Source organism: Fukomys damarensis, unplaced genomic scaffold (assembly GCF_012274545.1).
Source record: "Fukomys damarensis isolate Sample0158 unplaced genomic scaffold, DMR_v1.0_HiC HiC_scaffold_38, whole genome shotgun sequence".
Taxonomy (NCBI): Eukaryota; Metazoa; Chordata; class Mammalia; order Rodentia; family Bathyergidae; genus Fukomys; species Fukomys damarensis.
The window spans coordinates 81,408,125-81,431,907 of NW_022900950.1; the positions used below are offsets into that span (position 1 = coordinate 81,408,125).

Here is a 23,783-nt window from a genome sequence, read left to right on the forward strand (position 1 = left end):
GCTCATCTTTAGGTTTTGAGTCTCTAATGACTCTGAGGCAATCTCTTTTTCATTATACCAGGAAGGACAACTGATTAGATCAATTACAACATCTTAGCCCAAGTGATACAATCAGCAACACAAAAGCATTAAACACAGCTTAGAAAATGGCAAATTGTGGTAGTTATTAATGTATCACCTTTAACTATGTGAATTAAATCAAAATCGAGGTTAGAGCTCAGAACAATAGCCTTTATAATCCCCCTGTGCTTCTGTGGTGTGTATCCAGGTACTGGTTCAGCCACGAGGCCAGAGGTGTGTGAAGAGGGGCTGGGCCGGGGGGGCGGATGGGGCTGCAGACACCTGTGCACCTCTGCCTCCTGCCAAGCACCTGGAATTTCAAGGTTTCATGTAGCAGATGGTCAGCCTGCTGTCTCTTGTTAGTCATGTGTGCAACTCGGTGACAGCCACAGTTGTCTGCGCTTGGTGAGGAAGCACTCTCTGAATCACTGTTGTAGGTGCTGTGGTGTAAGCAGCCTTACCCTGCCCCTCCAGCAAAGCACTGAGATTACTGTACATTTGCTGGAAAGCAGAGTCAGGAGAGAAGACGACACAGCCAGACTTCCCATGTGCACTGATCTTGCTTTCCCCTTGGAGTCACACGTGTGTCAATGTCGTCACCCTCAGCCTCATTTCGATGGTAATTGGCCATAAGAGCACCCTTCTGCACTTCATCAGGATGGAGTTTTATCATCAACTCTTAGAAGTAAGTTAATCTAAAGAGCTGTGCTGAACTGGAACCTTCTTACACTTAATATAACCTCAAGAGATTTATTAAAATAAATTTGTATGTAGATTTTAAAGAAAAAATCATTTGGATGACTACATGCTGACATTTCTTGACTGTCATTTATGATTACACTGATTAGTTGTAATGCTTTTTAACAGAAAAATTAAGTAAGGCAGATATTTTCTTGGAATGAGACTTTCCAGGCTTAACAGTCTCCTCCAATTTCAGTCTTCTCTATGGGTCAGAGCTATATTCTCACTTGTTCCAGCAGAACATTTGATTGACAGGTTAACCTGCTGGAAGATTATTTTGAGTGCTGATTTATCCCTGTGAGAAGAAGGCACCTGAAGACTCTGACCATAACTTCAGCCTTTCTACAATCTACTTAGTTGAATATTTACTTCATTATACTAAAACCCCTACAGTTCAATAAATGCAATAGATTTATTTAGTAGTTGTAGTTCCTAAAACACAAAATTAAATGTAAAACAGAAAACAATTTAGGAGGTAAGGCTCTTCACCGCTGCATATCTAATTCCAAGTTAATGTATACATTAAAAACCTAGAAGAAAGGAAAGGTGGCACAAATATCAAATTAGTTATTCAATGGGAGACACCTGGTAATGGAAGATGTTGGAGGTGGAAGAGATTACTGTGGGCCTAGTGTTCTTTGTGTCCTCAACGTGGAACATGAAAGATGAGTTGGTCCTTAGATAATGAACCAGACTTAGGCCAGAGCAGCAGAGACCAGCCCACAGCCTTGTGGTCTGACGTCTTTAAGGCTTTACGTGCTACCAGAGTAAACTGCATGGAGAAATACTAGGCCTTGCAAGATGGCATGAAAAGAGTAGTAAAATTGAGAGGAACACAATGTAACACTGCCTTAAAAGTATAAGAAAATCATAAAAAGTATCAACTTGAAGGATATATAAAACATCTACATCAAATGTGAAACTGTACTCTACCTTTTGCAAGGGCATCAAATGGCAGCATTACTACTGAATTATAAATTATTGGCTGAATTACTACTGCAATGATGTTCTATTTTATTATTATATTATTTTCTAAAACACTTTCCCAATTTTGTTAAGTTTAAAAAGGACATAGTTATCAAAGAAATAAATCAAATATATTGATAGAGTACAATAAAAGAATTTAATTATATAAATATTAACTGGATGAGTCTAGTTATAAGTTGTCATGACAGCCTGAATCATACTATGCTTCCATTTTGAACATTAAAAGTTAGTCACTGTACTATTTTGAATTATAATCCAACTATGGCATGGAAGTTATAATCACAACGTATGTACATTAAATGAAAAATGTGAGAAAATGATACCACAAATAACAGTAAAACAACATAGGGGGATATACTGGATAAATTAATTAAGTTAAATGAAATAAAATTTATTTTTAGAACACGTGGAGTAACAAGTACATATGCGAATTTGCAAAGGTACTTACAGTGTAATTAAGCTCTCCTGAGAGTGCCCTCCTGGTAAACCTTTAAGATCAGGTTTACCTCATTATCATCCTAACGTTCTTTCCACTCCCCTGCTATACAAGAATCATCATATTAATTCATACTGTACTTTAAGTGCCGGCCACCGCACGGTTCTTCTGTGACATTTCTCATTACACATATACACAGAAGCTGGGTCTATTTCTCCGCTACTGTGAACTAGTTCTGTAAACCAGTCCATGCTAGTTCGAACATGAATGTAGATAGAGTCACATTATAACGTTATGAAGAAAATAATTTGTTTCTAATATCAAACACCTAAAAAGGGTTCACTACACTAAACCATGTTAAAAAATTCTAGCTGAATAAATTTAAGTCTAAGCCAATCATGGCAAATTCAAAGTAACACAGTCTAAGAACAAGGCACCTACCTGAGATATTTGCTTCTAATAACAAGAGTGCACATATCTTTAGCTCATTGGAGCACTGATTCTCTGCTTTTCCCTTACCAAGACTTTAAAGTGAAAGAAAGGAAGAAGGCATCTGCTTCCTGCCTGGAGAAGACGGAGCATTTTCAGTGCATCTTCTTGGTAATGCCTGCACAGAGCACGCATGCTACTCTGCTCCTCACAGCAGATCGAGGGTCAGTTTGCCTCTCTGCTGAAGCCATGCATCCAGTGACAGCCACAACTCAGTAAGTTTTTACAGCATTTGAGCAGCTTTATTCATGATACAAACAAAAATTTGCAGTATATCTGACTCATTTCTGCATCTCTCCCTTAGTTGATTCTGAAGATAGCATTAGGAAGGGAAGAGAGTTTTGCACCTAAATGATCTTCTAAAGCCCCAACATATGATAATGTGGGAAGCCTTGAGAAATTCATCACCAGCTAAAGTATGGTTGAAACAATAACTGGAAGAAATCAAAGCTTTCTAAAAGCTCCCGTGGGTAACATATCCTTGGCAGTAGATGCCCCAAGCCATCTCTACAGTTAGGGGACCCGGCTTCTGTGTGCTACAAGCTCAGCAGAGGGCGTCAGACTGGTTTGATCCCAGGGGCTCACCCTTTCCATCAGGGAACAGCTGTATGTGCAGCAGAGTTATGTCTAATCAGTACAAACTTCAGAAAGCAGGTCACCTTATATAAGGATGGCCTTGTTCGGTTTTGAATGACACAGATGCAGTGTGTTCTGTATTTTAGTCAAGGATAAGGCAGAAATAGACCCTTTGCAAGTATCAGGCAGTACATTTTGCTGCTTCTCAACCATGGCCCATAGGCAAAATGCTACTTGGTTTCACATTTTGTCTGTTTTACTAATGCACATGCAGCTAATTTCCATTAGACTCAGAAAACACAAAGCATAGGTTAATGCTTTAAATTATTAGTAGCAGCTCTAGATAGGCAGGATTAATTATAACTACCCAAATTCTGCTTTACAGAGGTTCCCATAGGGCTACCTCACTGTACAGAGTTGCATTCAAAGTGTTCAAAGGCTTTTCAGCACCAGGCCACTGTTGTGCAATGACAGGCATTCTGGTTTTCTCTTTAAGGTAAGAATTTATCCTGGATTTAATAGACATCTTCACACATGAAAGACTATATATGTAATTAGTGAGCAAATATAAAGCACAAAACCATGGCTATCCTAAAGATTGCTTCATCCTCAAGATCCAGGAACCTGTTTCATGAATATACTGAAGGCCACCACTAAGGATGTGCCTGAATGACCAAGGAATGTCCCAAACTGTTCCACTAATAAAAACTCTTATTTTGAAGAACTAAGATTAAGATTTTAATAGAGTACTCAGTGAAAGTATTGAAAACTAGAAGCATAAAACAGTAGTGAAAGTTAAGACCTGCCTTTAAGAATTGTGAAATGGGCACCTAAAACTAACAGACATTTCTCAGACAAAGAAGCAAAAGCAGCAAATAAAAACATGAAAAATTGTTCAACAACACTGGTCATTCAAGAGATGCAGATGAAAACAACACTGAGATTCTACCTCACCACACAAAGAATGGCTGCTATCAAGAAATCAACCAATAACAAATGCTGGTGGGGTTGTAGGGAGAAAGGAACCCTTCTCCATTGTTGGTGGGAGTGCAGACTGGTGCAGCCACTATGGAAATCAATATGGAGATACTTCAAAAATTAAGATTAGAATCCCATTTGTCCCAGCTATCCCTCTGCTGGGTATCTTCCCAAAAGAATTAAAAGAATCACACCACAGTGACATTTGCTCACCCATATTTATAGCGGCACAGTTTTAGTAACTAAAACTTGGAACCAACCCAATTGCCCATCAACCGGAGACTGATAAAGAAGATGTGTTTTTTTAATAAAATGGAGTACTACTCAGCCATAAAGAATGAGCAACTAGAGACATTTATAGCTAAAGGAATGCATACTGAGGCCATACTCTTAATTGAAATAAATAGGACACACCTGTGTCCGAATAGATTCTCTGGTGTGAAAAACTAAAAGTGTAAATAAGGTTCAAATTGTATAATTGGTAATGTGAAATAGGAAGAAAAGGTCTAAAGGAGTAGGGGAAATGGGAAGGGTAGCAGAAAGGAGAGAGGAAAGAAGAAAAAATAGGAGAAAAGGAAAAAATGGAAATGAAGTCTTTGTAAATAGGAAGGGTGGGGGGAAGGAAGAGGAATGGGGAAAAAAGAAGAACCAAGATACATCATATAAAGGTACAAGATCCCAATGATGAATGTAACTGTATTATTTATCTTAAATGTACCAATAAACTTAATGAGGAAAAATAATGCTGTAAGCCTAATGTGAAAGTGATTTTGCTCAGAGCACAGAACATTATCACAACTTGCCTGGGTGTTGGTTATGGAACAACAGGATTTAACGATTGCCCTACCAGGCTTCAGTCTTGCTTTGGACTATTTTCCATTTCCCTATTTCTTCCCTTTGCAATAGGAATATGTACCTTGTTTCACTGCATATTATCAGTGTTTAATTGCCCCCCACCCAGGGGCTTACAGCTATGGTAAGAGTTTGCTTTGAGTCTTAGAGGAAGTTTTGCACCTGAACGTTTTAGCAGTGCTGGAACTACTGAACTTACTCTTTGAGTTGGATTAAATGCATTTTGTGTAAAGAAATGCACACGAGTCACTTGAGGGCCAGCATTGGAATATTATCCTTTGACTCCATCATGACCCACAAAGCCTCCTAAGTCCTAAAGGTGATTGGATAATGGAGGAGCTATAACAGACTTGCTGCTAGGAAGTGAGACCCGGCCAGAGATGTGGATCACTGGGGTCATGACATGAAAGGACATGTGTTTCTTCACAACTCCTCCCTTCCCTCTCCTATGTCTGACTGCCATGACATCAGCAGCTTTCCTCCTTGACAGGCCCTTCTGCCATGACTTTTCTGCTTTAGAGCTGGCTTACCAGGGACGACACTCTCTGCAATTGTGAACCAAAATGAATTTCTCCTCTTATAAGTTGCTAGTGTTAGGCTTTGTGTCTCAGCTAAAACAAAAATTACTTAAATTGAATGTCCTATTATTAAAATAAGATAAATGATGGAAAAAACTACCAATTTAATAGACTTATATTTTCAAGACATAATACTGATCAATGTGTCTCCATATCAAAAGTGGTATAATTTGAAAAAATATATATAAATAGCATATTAGGAGGTGTGTTGTTTGTTAGATGGTAATGGGCCTTGGGTAAACAGAAGGTTGAGCAGGAATCCTGCAGTCTGGATAATCTTTCTTGAAAAGTGACATTTAAGGAAAAAAGCAAAAAGGTATGTAACAGAGCCTAGTAGAGATCTCATAAAATATCTTTCTAAGCAGAGAAAACAGCCATGTACAGATGTGTCTTTGTGAGTTTCATGGTCAAGAGGAAGTGAGGGTTGGCAGCTGGTGGTGGGACTTTCCTTCCTGCAGGTGGCAGTTTCAGGGTGAAAGACGGAGGGAAATAGGTGTATCGCAGCACCCACACCTTTGCAGGCATTCCAACGACTGTCTTAGTAGGAACTACTGTAGGATTTAAGTGGAGGAGAACATGAGTTGACTTCATAAAGTGAAATTGGAGATATGCAAAAATCGAAAGAACAATTGGAAATAAGCTCTACTATTTCAAAGGTCTCTTTCAAACATTTCTATAAAATTGGACAGAACTATGGAGAAATCAAAAGAAGATCAGTGTTTGCATTTTTCTGCATCTATGAAAACATTGCTGAGTGAAGTGATTACAAGTTTGCATGAAGCTATCTCCTGGAATAAAGGGCATTTCATGACCAAGAAATCTATTGCATTAAGACTCTGTGGGAAGGTGTTTAGCCACGTGAGACACACTGGGAGGAATCTAGGGAAGAAAACAATGGGTTGTACCTGGACATAAATTAGAGGCTCTTCTGCGTGGGGTTAGTCAAATCTCTCAGGAGAAGGTGCAAAATATTTCTTTGAACAGTGAATGCCTCTGGCAGACAGATGCAATATTTTCATCTCTCACTGAGGCAGATCCCATGGGACAATGGAGAGAGCTACAGAGGTGCAGAAATGCTTGAGCCTGAAGCAGAAAAGTGACAAAAAAGGAGAAGAAAGATTTCGACCAAGCTGCCCTATCAAAAGACAAGGAGGAAGAGTGCAGATGGAGAAGACATCTAAACTGCTAGAGTGTGACTGATCCCTCCTGAGAGAAAGAGCAGACTAACGCAGAGCAATGGAACAAGCAGAAGGAAATGTAACAAAAGTAAACTAAAATAAACACAGAGTAGGGTGTGTGACCTTTCCAAACTGAGGAACGCTGTCCTGGCTCTCTCAGTGCGTTTGCAGTGGACTCCTGGCGGTAGAGGCTTCAGAACTGTTCATCTCAATATTAGGCTCTGACTCAGCAAAGGCTGCTTTCCAGCTGAAACAGAACAGTGTGGGGCTTGCTGACATCCCCGTGGCCCTAGTAGCACCAGCACAGGCACCGAATGTAGTGCTGGATCAGAAATCGCCTGCTTCCAATGTGTTTGCTCACACTAAATGCACACTAGAGTAGAAACTTACTCAGAAGTATTAACTAGCAGCCCTGACAATTGGGCAAAAGTGCTACTGGCTCTAGATCCCCAACATAGTCCTCCCCACTTTGTCCCCTCTGTTGGTTGCCAAATAAACACAGAATATGCAGCCGAGGGCTTCAAGTCCTAAGGAAAGCAATTCAAACACTACCTGTGGAGGAGCTCCTTCCCCCACTTCTCCAGTTAGTACAGAGTGCAGTCCTTTAGACAGATGACATGGGAATATGAACTTACAATGAAATTTCTTCAGAACCATCTCAGTGCTTCTATATTCTATGGGCAGGTGATAATAAGACCAGATAAGCATATTGAATATTGCTTTGTGATACTATGGTCAGTAAATGGGGAGAACTGGTCACTATGTAACACCAAAATACATAATTTGGTTCACAACAGTAGAAGAAAAATAGTTTGCAATACTGTTTCAATCAGTATGAAAGGAAGATATTTAGTATATTGTCTTATAGTTCTTTATATATGAAATAGCAAAACATTATTTTGAGTTATTTGAAAAATTTTCCTTTGTAAATATAGCTTACCACTTCTTCAAACCATATAGTGAATAAATCAGTGGTGGAAACAGGATGGGAGTCTACAGTCTTTCAAGCCAACAGAAGGCAACGTGGAAGGAGGCAGTGAGGAAAGAACAGAGGTGAGGACTGGAAAGCAAATAACAAGCAGGTGCGCTTCAGCCCTGGGTACCGACACTGCTGTTAGCCCAGTGCCTCACCCACTGAAAGCACACAAAATGAGGAAATAGGGATGAACCTCATTCTTTGTACTTTACTTTTGGGGATTATTTTAGACTTTAACTTACAATTTAATTTTTGACTTCACAATTTAATTTCTTCAAAGCTTCAGTCTTGTAATTTTCATTCATTCCTCTCGGGGACATTAATGATCAGAACACATATATAGTACATTTCTAGCAATCTATATGCTTGCTATTACATAACTGAAATATCCTGACATCAAGGATTTAATCAGGTTGCAGAGTCCCTAAAGAATTCCATTGAAAGCTATAAGAGGACACAGTTTACTATGGGACACAACATGGAGAAGGGATTTTCAGGTCTTGGAACTGCTGGACTGTTCTGTCATATTTCAAAGCCTCTGAGAGATGCACACAGCACCCATCAGAGGGTCTCTAGAGCAGCCACACACACAAAAAAAAAATAAAATAAAACTGCAATGGACAAAAGGGGAGACCCTGTGAAACAGTCTTCAAACACTCTCTGGGGGAGGAACTAGAGCTCAGAATTGATCTAGGAAGGGACAGGTGAAACAGTAGCGGTACAAGTGAGACCAAAAACAGGAAAACAGCAACAACGGAAAGAAAAGTGGCTTACATTGGCGAGCTGGGTGAGCATGTTACCTGCATGGGTAAACAGGAAAATTCTGGTGTTGCTCTTCTAAAACAGTCATGTGCAAGCTCTTTGGAACCTTCCTGCTGAGTGAAGGCAAAGCTGCTTCTTTTTTGCTGAACTGGACCCTCACTGGCTGAGGACAATCACAGGCCACTAAGTTCCTGGCCAGCTGGGAGGCCTCGAGTGTGGCTGGTTAACACTCAAGGTTGACAGCGAGAGGCTCTTGCAGGAGGAAGCTGCACAGGCTGTCCACCATGACAGGAATCTGTGGGCCAGGGGCCAGGCTGGGGCTTCTCTGCACTAGGCTGAGGAGGGACAACCATTACCCTAGATCACCAGAGGAACAACAATTTCAGTCAAAATTGAAAGACTTAAAAGCTGAGCAATGAATGAAATGGGGGAAATATACATCTCATTTGTCATTGTTAGGGGTAAATTGCGTGAACACTACTTCCCAGACTTTACCACCAGGAGCATCAGGAAGGCTTGCCAGGACCAGGCTGCACTGCGCATGCTCAGGTCTCAGTGGGTGAGGGGAGCCCTGAGAATTCACATTTCAGGCAAGTTGAAGTGCTGCTGTCTGCACAGGAACCATACAGTCACTGAGCCAGAGTGCCCAGCAGGCCCCCTACTTGTCCACCCTTTATTAGCTCAGTGTGGGAGAGGAGGGCTACAGGGATGCAGAGTGGTTTTATTGTCCTGGCTCTGTGGCCATGCAGGGAGCTCCTACTCTGGGGAGAGCCCAGTCTGAGAGGCAAGAAAGAACCTCACCCCAACTCTAACATCACCCTAAGCAGAACCAGAACCCAAGCACACTGTATCTCAGCCATTTACAGAAAGCACATGTCAATGACAAAGGTGATATTTTTCCTCCCTATTTGGCTTTTTTCACATGTCCAAACACTGAAGGAGAATTATAAGAAAGTTCAATATAGACATTCTATAAAACCAACATTTTTTTGCCAAAGTGTTTGACATAAGTAGAGGAAAATCTACTCAATATTGTTTGAGGGCTTAAGCAATTTGAATGTGGGAGCAGTAGCAGTATGTATTCTGTGTGTCTCCTGTGAATATGGATGTGCTCTCTGCCCCAGGGAATTACAAATGCTGAGCGACTCTAAAAATATCAGTCTGCATCATAAACTCAAGATCTAAAGACAATTTATTTTACTTAAAAAGAAAAGGTAATGCATGAAATGAATTCCACTGGTAGAGTCAAACTCCTTTCAATTATATATACTATTTTCTCAAATAAGGATTCTGAAACCCTCTCATATTCCAATAATCTAATTTCACATGGTTAGAAAGGAAAGGGGCTATTGATAGACTTTTATTTGGTTTGCTTCCTGGATAGTTATTTAAATAAACTTTGCATTTAAAAAACACTAACAAATTCCAATATAGTTTTGTGTTTTCAGGGATTGCCATGGTATTCAATGATATATTTTATTTCTATTACTAATTAACAAATTGTTAATATAAGTGTTTTAAATTCCACATAAAACTGTGACTTTCTAAAAGTCTTTCAACCTTTGCTGAGAGAGTATAGAAAAAGGAAAATTAGTTAAGCTAGTTTTAAAGATTTATTGAGTCCATAAATCTGCACTAATTTACATTTTCTTGCACGTCATTGTATTTTTTTCAGTATCGGTCCTCATTCCTAGCCATTCTTTCTTTGTTTGTTTATTTGTTTTTTGTATTGGGAATCAAACTCAGGTCCTTGTGCTTGTGAGGCAGGCAGTGGAATCATTGAGCTAAATCCCCAGCCCAAAATTTTTATATTCCTTTGTGTTTTTGTTTGTTTTGGTACTGGGGATTGAACTCAGTTGAACTTGGGACCTTGCACTTGCAAGGCCGGCGGTTGGAACCACTGAGCTAAATCCCCAGCCTAGCCATTCTTTAGTTATTGGCCTGTAACAGTTGAGCAATCCGAAGTTTACTACACTTTGTTATACGCAAAGCATATGCTTCTAGTTACTATGCCCAGAACAGAATACCATAAAACCAAAGGAAAGAGCAATGCTAAAAAATAGGCATGGTAGAGCAAATTAATTTTATGGCTGTCTTTCTGCAACTAATACACTGTCTCTAGATATTTTAGCGTAGAAAGTCAGTATTCTGTGACTGCACTGCAAAATGTTTAGCTATGCCAGAAACTTCTATGGCAATGATCATGTTAGCAACCCGATATTTATCTCTCTTTTCCTTCTAATTAATTGAACATTTTGATTGTCATGAATAGTAATACATAAAGATCCAAGAAATAAACTTTGAAATTTTCCTGCATCCAGATAGGTTCAGAGGAGTTATTCCTGATGATTTTTAAAAGCTCTGTTGAGAGTGCTTTTTCGTGGGTCAGGTGGCATTTCTCCTCTTCCTCCTCCCTCTCTTGTTGGGGAAATGTGCAGTGTTCCCACAGCCACTCTGCAAACACCAGATGCATGAAGAGGATAACCCATGAACTGAGCACAAGAGGGGACACTTACACTATTGATGATGTTATACAGTAGTTGCCATGTTCAACTATCATAGGCAGCTAATTAGACAGAAATTAATACTCAGTCAGAGGGGGGCTGGGCTGTCAAAGAAGTCCTTGAAAAAATAAAGACATCAGAATTGTGGCTGGAGGGGCATCTGAGGGAAGTCAGGCCCCAAGATGAAGATGTGATGGCCAGGCTTATCTGCTTCCCTAAGGGATAAGCAGAAACATGGACTGATACTGTAATTAGCACCACCTGGTTCTGAAGTCCAGATAGGCATCAGTTGCCCAGCTGGATGACCAGATCATCTCAAAGTGCCTCTGTTCCTTCTATGCACCCTTGCTATGTGTCCTGCTTTCCTCCTGGACCAATATTAGCTGAGCAGGTTTAGTTGTGATCCTGCTGGTTGATGGCAGTCTGATTCAGGCTGTGACTACATTGTGACTTGCTGTATAAATTACCCATGACAAAGGCCTCAGTAGCAACCCACTTCAGGGACCTCTTCTGTCTCTCAGGAGCCATTTCCATTCCCAACAAACCTTTCCCACTCTTAACCTCCTCTGTCCTTTGGAATTCATTCTTTGTTTTCAGAGGACACTAACTGGGCATACCTGACACCTAGCAGGTCAGGAGTTATATTTCCCCCCACATCACAACCACCCTCTTCAACAGGTAAAGAAAGTATACTCATGTCTCGAACTCCCACTGATTGGGAGCTCTGCGGTAGGAGTTGAAAGGTATTCCCTTACTAAGCTCCTCATATTTTATCTTCAACTCTGATGTCTAGCTCTTCAAGTAGGTCTACACATTACAAATAATTTTTGAGATGCAATTATAGTCTTTCTTTTTTGATACAAATACAGTAGAATATATTTTGATCTGTGATGGATGAATTTATGAATCCACAGAATTCTATACCACATTTCTCTTGTATTGCCAAAGCCAAAGTTGAAGAAGTACTTCTAGAAGTAAAGTTGAGCTCCCTAAATGCTTAGGGACTCAATGGAGCACAGACTCCTCTGTACAGACTTGACCTAATGATAAGTGATTCTTACAAATAGAAGTTGCCAGATGCTTTGAGAAATATCTGGAGCAAGGCCACTGCCTAGCTTTTCCCCAGCACTTCATTCTGCTACTAACTGACCACCTGTGAACTGCACTCAGCTTTCACTCTGTAGCACACGCCTCCCAGCTCAGTTCTGTGCTTACTGCCCACTGGCTCTGTGGTCCATCAGGGTGATCACAGCATTTGGAAAGTTGATTAACTTACCCCATTTCTCTCCTATTCACTCACCTGACAAATAAAAATGTTGTTAAACCAGCTCTCCTTTTGTTTGCCTGCCACTCTGCAGGTGGGCAACAGAAGGCAGTGGACGAACAGCCACCACCTCCAGTCCCGTCCAAAGACCAAGGACACACTGATATTTGCACCTCCCTCTCACTTCACATTCTTCCCCAAACTACTGTGCCCTCACAAACTCCCACTTCAGCAACTCCTCTCTTATTGACAACGACTCCGATTCTCTCAGAGAACTGCCGCATGCTCCCACACCCAGTGTTTTTCTCCAGTCCCTTCTCTGTGAGCTAATAAACTGCTTCTTCATCTTCTGGAGACCAATTCCTCCCTTTGTACTTTCAGTCACATCAACTTTTTAACTTTAGTGTGCTATCCTTACAGTTTTCCTTTCCTCCTGTATCATTTGCTTTTCATCAGTACTAGACTATTTCTATCAGCATAAATGATTACACTCCCCTCTCTGGACCCCATGCATTGGAGCTATCACAAGTACCTGCTTACTTTTAGCTGACATTCTCCTGCCCAGGTGACAATACCAGCATTATTTATTTCTTCAGTACATTCCCTCTTGAGTTTCCTTTAATCATAGTTTATTTTTGATGCTTGATATAAAGTCATCTTACAAAAAATAATACTTACATGTAAGTACTAAAAGTCTACTGCTTACATTTTCCCTCATTTTGTTTGCTCTCTTAGCAATGATAACACTACTGCTCTTTTCCCCAAACTCCAACTATACAAGAAAACCTTGATACCAAAGAACTCAAAGAAGTTTTAGTGTTGAGAACTCAATAGAAAGGCCATTTTTACTACTTGCAAGTGACATTTGCAGAGATCTTTGGTCCTAGTGATGGAGAAGAGCTAGAATTCCACATAGATAGTCATTGCTGGCACTGAGTTCCTCTCAATTAATGCATAATATAAAGGCTGATAGGGGAGACCTCTGTCTGAGGTCTCAGTGTTCCTTAATGCTTCTTCAGAAAAGCCAGAGATTGCTCATAGGTTTTCACAGATTGTAAGCAGTTCATTCACAGGGGTGAAGTGACATTCTACATTTCCCCAAGACTTCCTGTGTACACCTTGCAAGGAGAAAGCCTGTCCTCAGATTCAGTCTCCTTCCCAGGTTTCTCCACTGGAGCTTGGCAAATAAATGAGCAATGTTAGAAGGTACACGAGACACAAACAAGGAGAAGACACTCCTGAACAGCAGCCACTACAGGTGATTCTCACACTTTCATGCTCCCCACAACTACCTGGGAAGATTGTCAAAATGTGCACTGCAAACCACACACAATGAGCACAGATGAAACTGAGAGATCTGCATTTTTGTTGATTTTTAAGTTACCGTGATGCAGGCTGAACATGAACCATGAAATTTTTAAAAATTACCAAGTACTGAGGCCAAAAGAACTAGGACAGAAATCAAGATTAAGAGAAAAAAAGGATTAACAATAGACTACACTAAAGAATATCAAAAGAAAACACAAATACAGGGCATTCAACTTGTCAGACTGCCCAAAGGTGAGTAAATGGTTACCAACAAAACATAAGCAAGGGCCAGACTTGTGGTCAGCTTCTCCATGGATACAGCATCTAGACTCCAGGTAGCTGCCTTAGAAGTCCAGCTCCAAATCCCAGGCCACTCTCATTAATTCCTTCACATCCACTGCTTTCTTCAGTAGTTTCCCCAGAAGCTGATATCAAAGACCTCACCCAAGTCTGATGGACTTCTGGGCTGGCCCCTGAAGCTAGGACACAGATCTGCTTCTTGTGAGTATTCCCATGGCTACACCCAACTCCCTAACGTTTTCAAGTCTGTGATACTGTTTTCCTCCTCAATGACCATAGACAGAGTTTCCTCCCTGACTTCTTTCCTCCATTTGTTAATTCCAGACTCCAGTTTTAGTCCACGGGCCTTGTGTCCATTCACGTGCTTTCTAAGCTGCCTTCATCAAGCTCACATCATGGCTTTAAGTGCAGTCTATCCACACTTAGTTCATCTAAATACACAACTTTGGGTTTTCACTCAGTTCAATATTTGACTTTTCCACCAATAATTGCATAAATATTAACGATAAAAAGGCCTTTTGCTCAGTCTCCAAATGGCTCTTTCTTCATCCCAGTGAACTGCACAAGCACATACTAACTGCTTCCTTCAAATACCAGGCTCAATTTTTAAAAAACTCTTGTCTTCTTGTGTTCACATGATATTTTTCAGTAAGTGTTAGATATAACTTCAAAATATATTTCAGATTGGACAACCTCTGTATAACTCCACTGTTATCACTAAATTTTAAGCAACTACTATCTCTCACACAAAAATACAATAGTCTTTAAATGAATCTCGCATTTTAAAACAAATCAGAATGTGCTCTCCAGTACACTAATCCCTTTAGATGCCACAACTGAGATCCAAATGTGGAGTGAAGTCCACAGGGCTCCTGTGCGCTCATCCGTTCCAAATCCGTGACCTGCTATCCCCTCTTCATGAAAATAACATGAGCCCTCCTGCTCTTCCTACAGAAAGTCATGTAAGTTTCTGTCTCCTTCCTACAGATCAGAGTAAATACACACATATAGCACCCTCAGGTGTGGAAATGAGTTGGTATTCATTAATAAATCATATTGTTTATTAATAAACAAACATGCAACCCAATATTAATTCAAGTTAACAGCTAGAATTTGAATTAAATTGGAAAGAGAGGAAGTTCCTGTTGTGGGAGTGACCGCCTAGCGGGTAAACACCATGGCCATTAAATAAACCATTAACACTATAAACTGTGCTGCACATAATTAAGCATCTCCTATAACATTAATAAGATCAGCTACAGATTATTTGATGAAAAGTTAAACTGTTAACTTTTTCAGTTTCTACAATCTATGTTTGCAGAATTGATGATATATTAAAAGTTAAATTTTATAGTTTTCCAATTAAAATGAATTACTAAATTTTATAATGTGAAAATGATTACTAATTTATAATGTTTATTCACTTGGACACTCTTTTAATTTAACAAGATTTTACATGAAGTCTCAAAACAAAAAGTAAGTCCTGCCAAAGTTCGAATATTGAAGCCACGCTCTTTGAATATCAAGTGAAGCCAAAAAAAGAAAGAAAGGAAAGAAGGAGGGAAGAAGGGAGAGGGAGGGTGGAGGGAAGGAGGGGTGGAGGGGAGGAGGGAAGCAGTGGGAGAGCGAGGAGGAGGGAGGCAGGAAGGGCTATGGCGAAACTGCACTGCTCACCGTTCACTTGGAAGATGTGCGTCTGGTAGATGTGCTCGTAGCCAGCTGCATAGCAGGTATAGTTGCCCGCGTGAGTGGTGGTGACCTTAGTGATATACAAGGACCCATCATCTCCAAAGTCCTATAGAAATTAAAATTTTTTAAAAAGTTGGCATTTTCAAAATTTCATTTTTAAAGGTACATTAAAAGAAAACTAGATTAAAGTAGTGTTCTAAAATTATCAAATTCATCATTACAATTGTGCAGTACTTTAGCTAACCATTTTTCTACAATATCATTTGGGGAAATCAGTGTAGAGATTCCTCAAACAACAGGGCTTGGGCGTCCCATTTGACCCAGCTCTTCCCCTGCTGGGTATCTTCCTGAAAGAATTAAAAGAATCATACCACAGCATTATATGCACACCCATGTTCATAGCGGCACAGTTTGTAATAGCTAAAGCTTGGAAACATCCATCAGCTGATAAATAGACAAAAAAAGATTTTTTTTTAATACAATGAAGCACTACTCAGCCATAAAGAAAGATAAACAAGACATTTCTAGGGAAACGGATGTAACTTGAGAATATACTCTTAAGTGAAATAAATTGGACACATATATTTAAATAACACATTATCTCTCTGATGTAAGAACCTGAAACGAAAGACTAAAATGTACAACAGATAATATGAAATAGGAAGAAACTCTTCAAAAGAAACAAAGTCTTTGTAAATAGGGAAGGGTGGAGAGTTTAGAGCGTTGTAAATAGGGAAGAGAGGGCAGGAGAATGGGTAAAAAATAAGAACCAAGATATATCATGTAAAGGTACAGACTTCCAGTGATGAATGTCATCATAGTGTATACCTAAAATGTACCAAAAATTAATGAAAGAAAAAAAAAAGGAAAAGGAAACTGTGAAGGAGGAGGGGGAAAGGGAAGGAAAAAATGGGAAAAGAAGAAAAAATGGAAACAAAGTTTTTGTACAAAAGGAGGAGGGGAATTGAATGGATGGGAAGGGACTGGGAGAAAAAGAGGAATCAAGCTATATCATGTACAGGTACAAACTCCCTTTGATGAATGTGATCTTTATGCATTTTTAAATGGTACCAATAAAAGCACTACAGAATAATTTTTAAAAAGAGAGATCACATTGAATCTATCACTTTTAGTAGTATGGACATATGAACAACATTGATTACCTTTCTCCTTTTTTGCGACCTCTGTAATTTCTATCATAAATGTTTTATCATTTTCACTGTGGAGGTCTTTCACCTCTGGCAAAATTTATTCCTAGGTATTTTTGTAGCTATTGTAAAAGAGATTGATTTCTTAATTTTTATTTCACCTAATTTGCTAACAGTACATAGCAACACTAATGAATTGTATGTTGAATACTGCATCCTGAACATTTGCTGAATTAATTTTTTCTACTGTCTTTTAGTGGAATTTTGGGTATTTTCTCTATATAAGATCATATGACCTGCAAACAGTGAAAAATTTACTTCTTTTCCAACTTGGATGCCATTTATTTCTTTCGCTTGCCTAATCTGTCTGGTTAGAACATGCAGCCCTATGCTAAACAAAAATATTGAAAGTGGAAAAAAAAGAGATTTCAGTCATAATATAAACCTTCCATATTTATTTGAAATGAGCTTATATAATAAATTAATTTCCACATATTTGATCTAGTTTTGCTTATAGTCTTCAGATAAATAAATTCATAACATGTTTCTGTCTTATTTATACCTAAAACAAAGAGCTGGTAATTATATTTGTCACACTTGTAATTATTCTCTAGTTTTTGCATTATTTAGTCATATATTTACAAAGAAAAATAAGTATTAAAGTAGTCTGACATCAGTAATAAAAATAAAAATACATAGCTATACCACTGAACAGGACTCTTTCTTTCTTTCATTGTCTCTTTCTCTTTCTCTTTCTTCTGGGTTTTCTATCTTTCTTTTTCTTGTAATCTATCTTGAATACTAAGAATTGAAACAAGGGTGTCAATTGTTAAGTATGCACTCCATACTCTCAGCTAGGAGATGTATATATATATATATATTTAAGCTCAGAAACATTCAGCATGAAATAGCCATAGTATTTCAAATTTTGGGGAACAAACATGGCATTATTTTGGAAAGTGAAAGAAATCTCACAGTGTACATCAAAATCAAATCAAGAAGCACCTTGTATGACAGGATGAAGCAGATGTGGTTTTTTAAAAATAAAATGGAGTACTACTCAGCCATAAAGAATGAGAAACTAGAGACATTTATAGCTAAATGGATGCAAATTGAGACCATGCTCTTAAGTGAAATAAATAGGACACACATGTGTAAATACCGAATAGTTTCTCTGGTGTAAGAAAATGAAATAAGGATCAAAATGTATAATAGATAATATGAAATAGGAAGAAAAAGTCCAAAGGGGAAAGGGAAGGGAAAGTGGGAGTAGGGTAAAGGAAAGAAGGGAAAGGAAAAACTATGAGAAAAGGAAAAACTGAAATAAAGTCTTTGTAAACTGGGATGGGTAGAGGGATTGAAGGGAGGGCAGAGAAATAGAGAAAAAATAAGAACCAAGATACATCATGTAAAGGTACAAAATCCTGGGAAGGCAGAAGGTGGAGGTCCAGGACAGCCATGCAGAGATTGTGTCCTCGCTCCGGCCTGCCTCAAGACAACCTGTGAGGACGGGTTTGCCACACAGGCACCTGTGCAATATCCACACGCACCTCCCTTGATATCAGGCCTCCTGATTGTGCCAGTTCTAGGATCCACTCTTTAGAGGCACAGGTGGTCTTAAAAGCCATTTTTCTGGGTTCCAGAAGATAGAACAGAAATGAACAACTGCACCAAAGGAACATCAGGCCTCCATTGTTGGTAAGTTGGAGAGATCACCACCTTCCAGCAGAACTTTGAATATCATCAGAGAAAGGGCAGAAGGAACCTGTAGTAGAGCCTTACAGAGTTCAAACCTGCAGGAGGTCAGGGAGCTCAATTTGGGCCTTGCAGTCTGAATTCAGCCCTTGGCTAGCTGAGACTAAAGGACTTAGTTCTGCACGTGGCAATGCACATTGTATATTACGACAGCAGAGATATATCTGAAAGATGCCCTTCAAATTCTTTGCCTTCTTTCTTTTACTCATTCCATTCTGCAAATTCATTTTTTTCTGTCTCATTTTTCCAACATAGTATCTTGCTACCCCATATTATTCTTTTTTTTCAGCTTTAATTAAGTTTATTGGTACATTTTAGGTATACAGTACAGTTACATTCATTGTTGGGATCTTGTACCTCTACATGACAAGTCTTGATTCTCATTTTTTCCCCTTACCTCTGCCCTCCCTTCACCCCCTCCTCCCCTCCCCATCTACAAACACTTTATTTCCATCTTTTCATTATCTCACATTTTTTTCTTTTCCCTTATTACCCTTCCCCTACCCATCCCACCTTCCCTACACCTTTAGCTCCTTTCTTCCCATTTCTAAATGTCAGTAATCTTATTAGGATCTTATGTATTATTGCAAATACTTCCAAATTCATTCCTGGAAGCAAGTATCACTTTGATTCCCAAACCAGGGAAAGATACAACTAAAAAGGAGAACTACAGACCAATCTCCTTAATGAATATAGATGCAAAAATCCTTAATAAAATACTAGCAAACAGAATACAGAGGATTATTAAGAAGATCATCCATCCTGACCAAGTCGGATTTATTCCAGAGATGCAAGGATGGTTCAACATACGAAAGTCAATAAATGTAATACATTATATTAACAAAGTCAAGGACAAAAACCATATGATCCTCTCAATAGATGCAGAAAAAGCATTTGATAAAATTCAACACCCATTCATGATTAAAAACCCTGCAAAAAATTGGAATAGATGGTCCCATATTATTCTTTATCTCCCTTGCTGTTCCTATTCCTGGCCTAACTCAGATGTCTTCTTTTATTGATTTTTCTTCTTTATATTCTTTTCTTCTCTCATTTTCCTTCACTCAAGGGTCAATAGTTTCAAAGTAAAGTGAGCCTCTATTACTGTTAAGTTGTTATATTCTTGTCCTTATTCTTGCACTCTGTCTTTCCCTTTTGTCTTCAACAGTTTCCTAAATTTTATGTGGTCCTGTGTTCTCTGGCTTTACTTGAAACCTTCTCCAATTCTTTTACCTATATACTCCTCTTGTCCTAACACTGTCTAAGTCCCCATCTTAAAGAGTAAAGATGCCATATTGAAGAGTTTATTCACTGTAAACATATTTGGGGCTGCTTATTGATGCTAATTTATTTCACATGGTTTAAAGGTGATGGATTAATGACTACCACAAAAGATCAATTTGTAAGTTGTGCTTGATCCTATTGTGTTGTTGATTGTATCAACTGGGCTAAAGGGTTGTGACTGACTTAATGAATTGTCTTTTCTGATATATGAAATTGAGATTGTCTATGAGTCATTACAGACTCAAAATCTAAAGTACAACTATGCCAGGAAGATTTAAGTAATAACCCAGGAATTTAAAACCAAGGACAACCCAACAACAAATATAAAAATGAGAAAACACTTAACTAAGACACAAAGACAAACTTCCAGTTCACCAATACCAAACTCTAGTATAAATGACGTTGAAAAGTTTGACTGAACCACCAGGACACCCTGAACTCATAGCACAGGAAGTAACAAAACAGATCATTCAGGCTCTAGAAAAATTCAAAATACAAATAATTTCCCAGATAACTACAAAGATGGTGAGCACAATAAAAGACATGATTAGAGACCCTAGAACAGAAACTGACCAAAAAAATTTATGAGCTCAGGACCAGGATAGGAGCCATGGATACCCAGCATAAGAAATAAATGGAAACCATGAATGCCCAACATAGGAAAAAAATGGAATCCATGAAACATATTCAAACAGATATCCAGGAGATTAAAAGGTGCATTGAAAGTTTTCACAGCAGGAAAAAGACTGTAAAGATAGAACTTCAGATATAGAAGTAGGATTGCAATTAATGACCATGAAAAGAGAGGTCTCTGAAATCACTAAGGGATCATGAGAAATTGATCCAATAATTCCAAGATGATGAAAGACGAATAACATAAGACTGATAGGAATCCATGAAGTAGCAGTAGAAAATACAAATGACTTAAAAATGCTGTTCACAGAATTAATGACAGAAAACTTCCCAAACAGAAGGGGAGAATTAGACATAAAGATAAGTGAGGCATATAGGACTCCAAATAGTCACAATCAAAACAAAAAATCTACACCTAGACATACAATAATCAAGATCCCAGAAACCCCACAGAAGAACAAAATACTACAAGCAGTAAGGGACAAGAAACAATCACATGCAAAGGAAAGCCCATCAGAATCACAGCAGATTTTTCAACATGAACCCTCAGGTCAAGGAGAGCCTGGAGTGAGGTATTTCAAGCCCTAAAAGAAAACAACCTCCAACCTAGACTGATGTATCCTGCAAAACTCTTTCAAAATGGATGGGGAAATAAGATAGTTTCATGACAAAGAACACCTGAGAAACTTCATGAACACCAAACCAGCACTCCAAACAATTCTAAACAATATCCTACAAAAAAGACAAATAGGCAAGGCAGCAAACTAAAAGGAGAGGGAGAAGAAGTAAAAAGAGTCAACAGAAAAACCAGCACTACAAAGAATTCTAAATAATATCCTAGAAAAGGACAATGAAGTTTACAACACATGAGGCGCAACAGAGCAAATCAAATAGTCAAGGCAGGAAATTAAAAGGAGAAGGAGAAGAAGTAAAAAGAGTCAACAAAAGGCCAATAACATGCCAATAATAAATCAGTACATATCAGTTATAACCATCAATGTCAATGGCCTCAGTTCACCAATCAAGAAAAATAGATTGGCAGATGGATCAAAAGCAAAATCCAACAATATGTTATATACAAGAAACACACCTAGTGCAAAAAGAAGCCCATAGACTGAAAGTGAAAGAATGGAAAACAGTTTTCCATGTGACAGAAGCCCAGAAAAAAGCAGGGGTAGCAATCTTATTCACAGACAAAGTAAATTTCAAATCAAAAAGTGATTAAGAGAGACAAAGAAGGACACTCTATCCTTTTAAAGGGAACAATTAAAGAGGAAGAGATGACAATCATAAATATATATACACCAAATATTAATACCTCCAACTATATAAAACAAATATTAACTAACATGAAAAACCAAATAAGCACTAGTACAATTGCAGTGGGGGAACTAAAATCCCACTATCACAAATAGACAGATCATCTAGGCAAAAAAAAAAAAAAATCAATAATGAAATACTAGAACTGAACCAAGCTTTTGAACATATGGACTTAATAGATGTCTATAGAATGTTTTGCCCTATAAAATCAGAATATACATTCTTTTTGGCTGCACATGGGTCATTCTCCAAGACAGACCATATACGAGCTAAAAGAACAAATTTGAGTAAATGAAAAGGAATGGAAGTTATCCCCTGCATAATCAGATCATAGTGCAAATAAACTGGAGATCAATAGAATTTCATAAACACATAGAAAATGAACAACACCTTCCTGAATAATCAATGGGTCACAGAGGAAATTAAAGAAGAAAGTAGACAGTTTTTACAAATAAATGATAATTCCAATACAACATACAGGAATCTATGGGACACAATGAAAATAGTTCTATGTGGAAAATTCATAGCAGTGAATGCCCACACCAGGAAAACAGAGAAAGTTCAAATAAAAAAACCTAATGATAAATCTTAGACTCCTAGAAAAGAAGAGCAAGAAAAACCCAAAGCTCATACAAGAAAGGAAATTATAAATATTAGAGCAGAAACCAATACAATGGAAACTAAGAAAATGATACAAAAAATTAATCAATTGAAGATTTGGTTTTTTGAAAGAATACATAATATTGATAAACCTTTCCTTAGTTAACATCGTCAAAAAAAGGAAAGAAAAGGCTCAGATCCATGCAATTAGGAAAAAAAAGGTGAAGTCACAACAGATCCAACAGAAATGCAGAGGATCATCAATACCTACTTTGAGAACCTGTACTCTAATAAAATGGAAAACACAGAAGAATTGGACAGATTTCTAGATACGTATGAATTACCAAAGCTGAATGAAGACAATGAAAAAATTCTAAACACACCGATTATAATCAGTGAAAAGAAAATGTAATTAAAAATTTACCAACAAAGAAAATCCCATATCCTGATGGATTCACTGCTGAATTTTACAAGACATTTACAGAAGAACTATAGCCACTACTCTTTAAACTTTTCAATGAAATTGAAAGGAAGCAATACTTCCAAATTCATTCCTGAAAGTAAGTGTTACTTGATTCCCAAACCAGGGAAAGACGCAATTAAAAAAGAGAACTACAAGCTAATCTCCTTAATGAATATAGATGCAAAAAGCCTTAATAAGATATTAGTAAACACAATACAGAGGGTTATCAAGAAGATCATACACTCTGACCAAGTCAGATTTATTCCAGGGATGAAAGCAAAGTTCAACATATGTAAATCAATAAGTGTAATATACTATATTAACATAGTCAAGGACAAAAACCATATGGTCCTCTCAACAGATGCAGAAAAAGTATTAGGCAAAATTCAACACCCATTCCTGATTAAAAAAAAAAACCTGCAAATATTTGGAATAGATGGTGTATATCTCAACTTAATAAAGGCTATCTATGAAAAAACAACAACCAACATCATATTAAATGGCCAAAAACTGAAAACCTTCATGTCAAAATGAGAAATAAGACAAGGATGCCCACTACCACCACTCTTCTTCAATATAGTTCTGGAAACATTAGCCATAACAATTAGACAAGAGAAAGAAATTAAAGCAACAAAGATAGCAAAGGAACAAGTTAAACTATCATTATTTGCTGATGATATACTCTACAATGAAGACCCAAAAAACTCCACCAAAAGACTGCTAGACTTAATTGAGACTTTCAGCAATGTAGCTTGATACAAGTTCAACACTCAAAAATCAATAGCCTTCTTGTACACAAATAACAGACTCACTGAGATAGAAATTAGGGAAATATGCCTGCCTGCCTGTCTGCGATCACCCGGCGGCATGCGCGCGAGCTCCCGGCCTGCGCGGGAGCTCCC

General features: G+C 38.3%; 1 protein-coding gene across 1 annotated transcript in view; it reads right to left on the reverse strand.

The window, feature by feature from the left end:
• Positions 1-23,783, reverse strand: part of Fstl5 (follistatin like 5) — a 716,962-nt gene that overhangs the window by 157,144 nt on the left and 536,035 nt on the right. Inside the window, exon 9 of the mRNA XM_033759984.1 lies at positions 15,664-15,784. Coding sequence (XP_033615875.1) covers positions 15,664-15,784 — 121 coding nt within the window. The remainder of the gene's footprint in view (positions 1-15,663; positions 15,785-23,783) is intronic.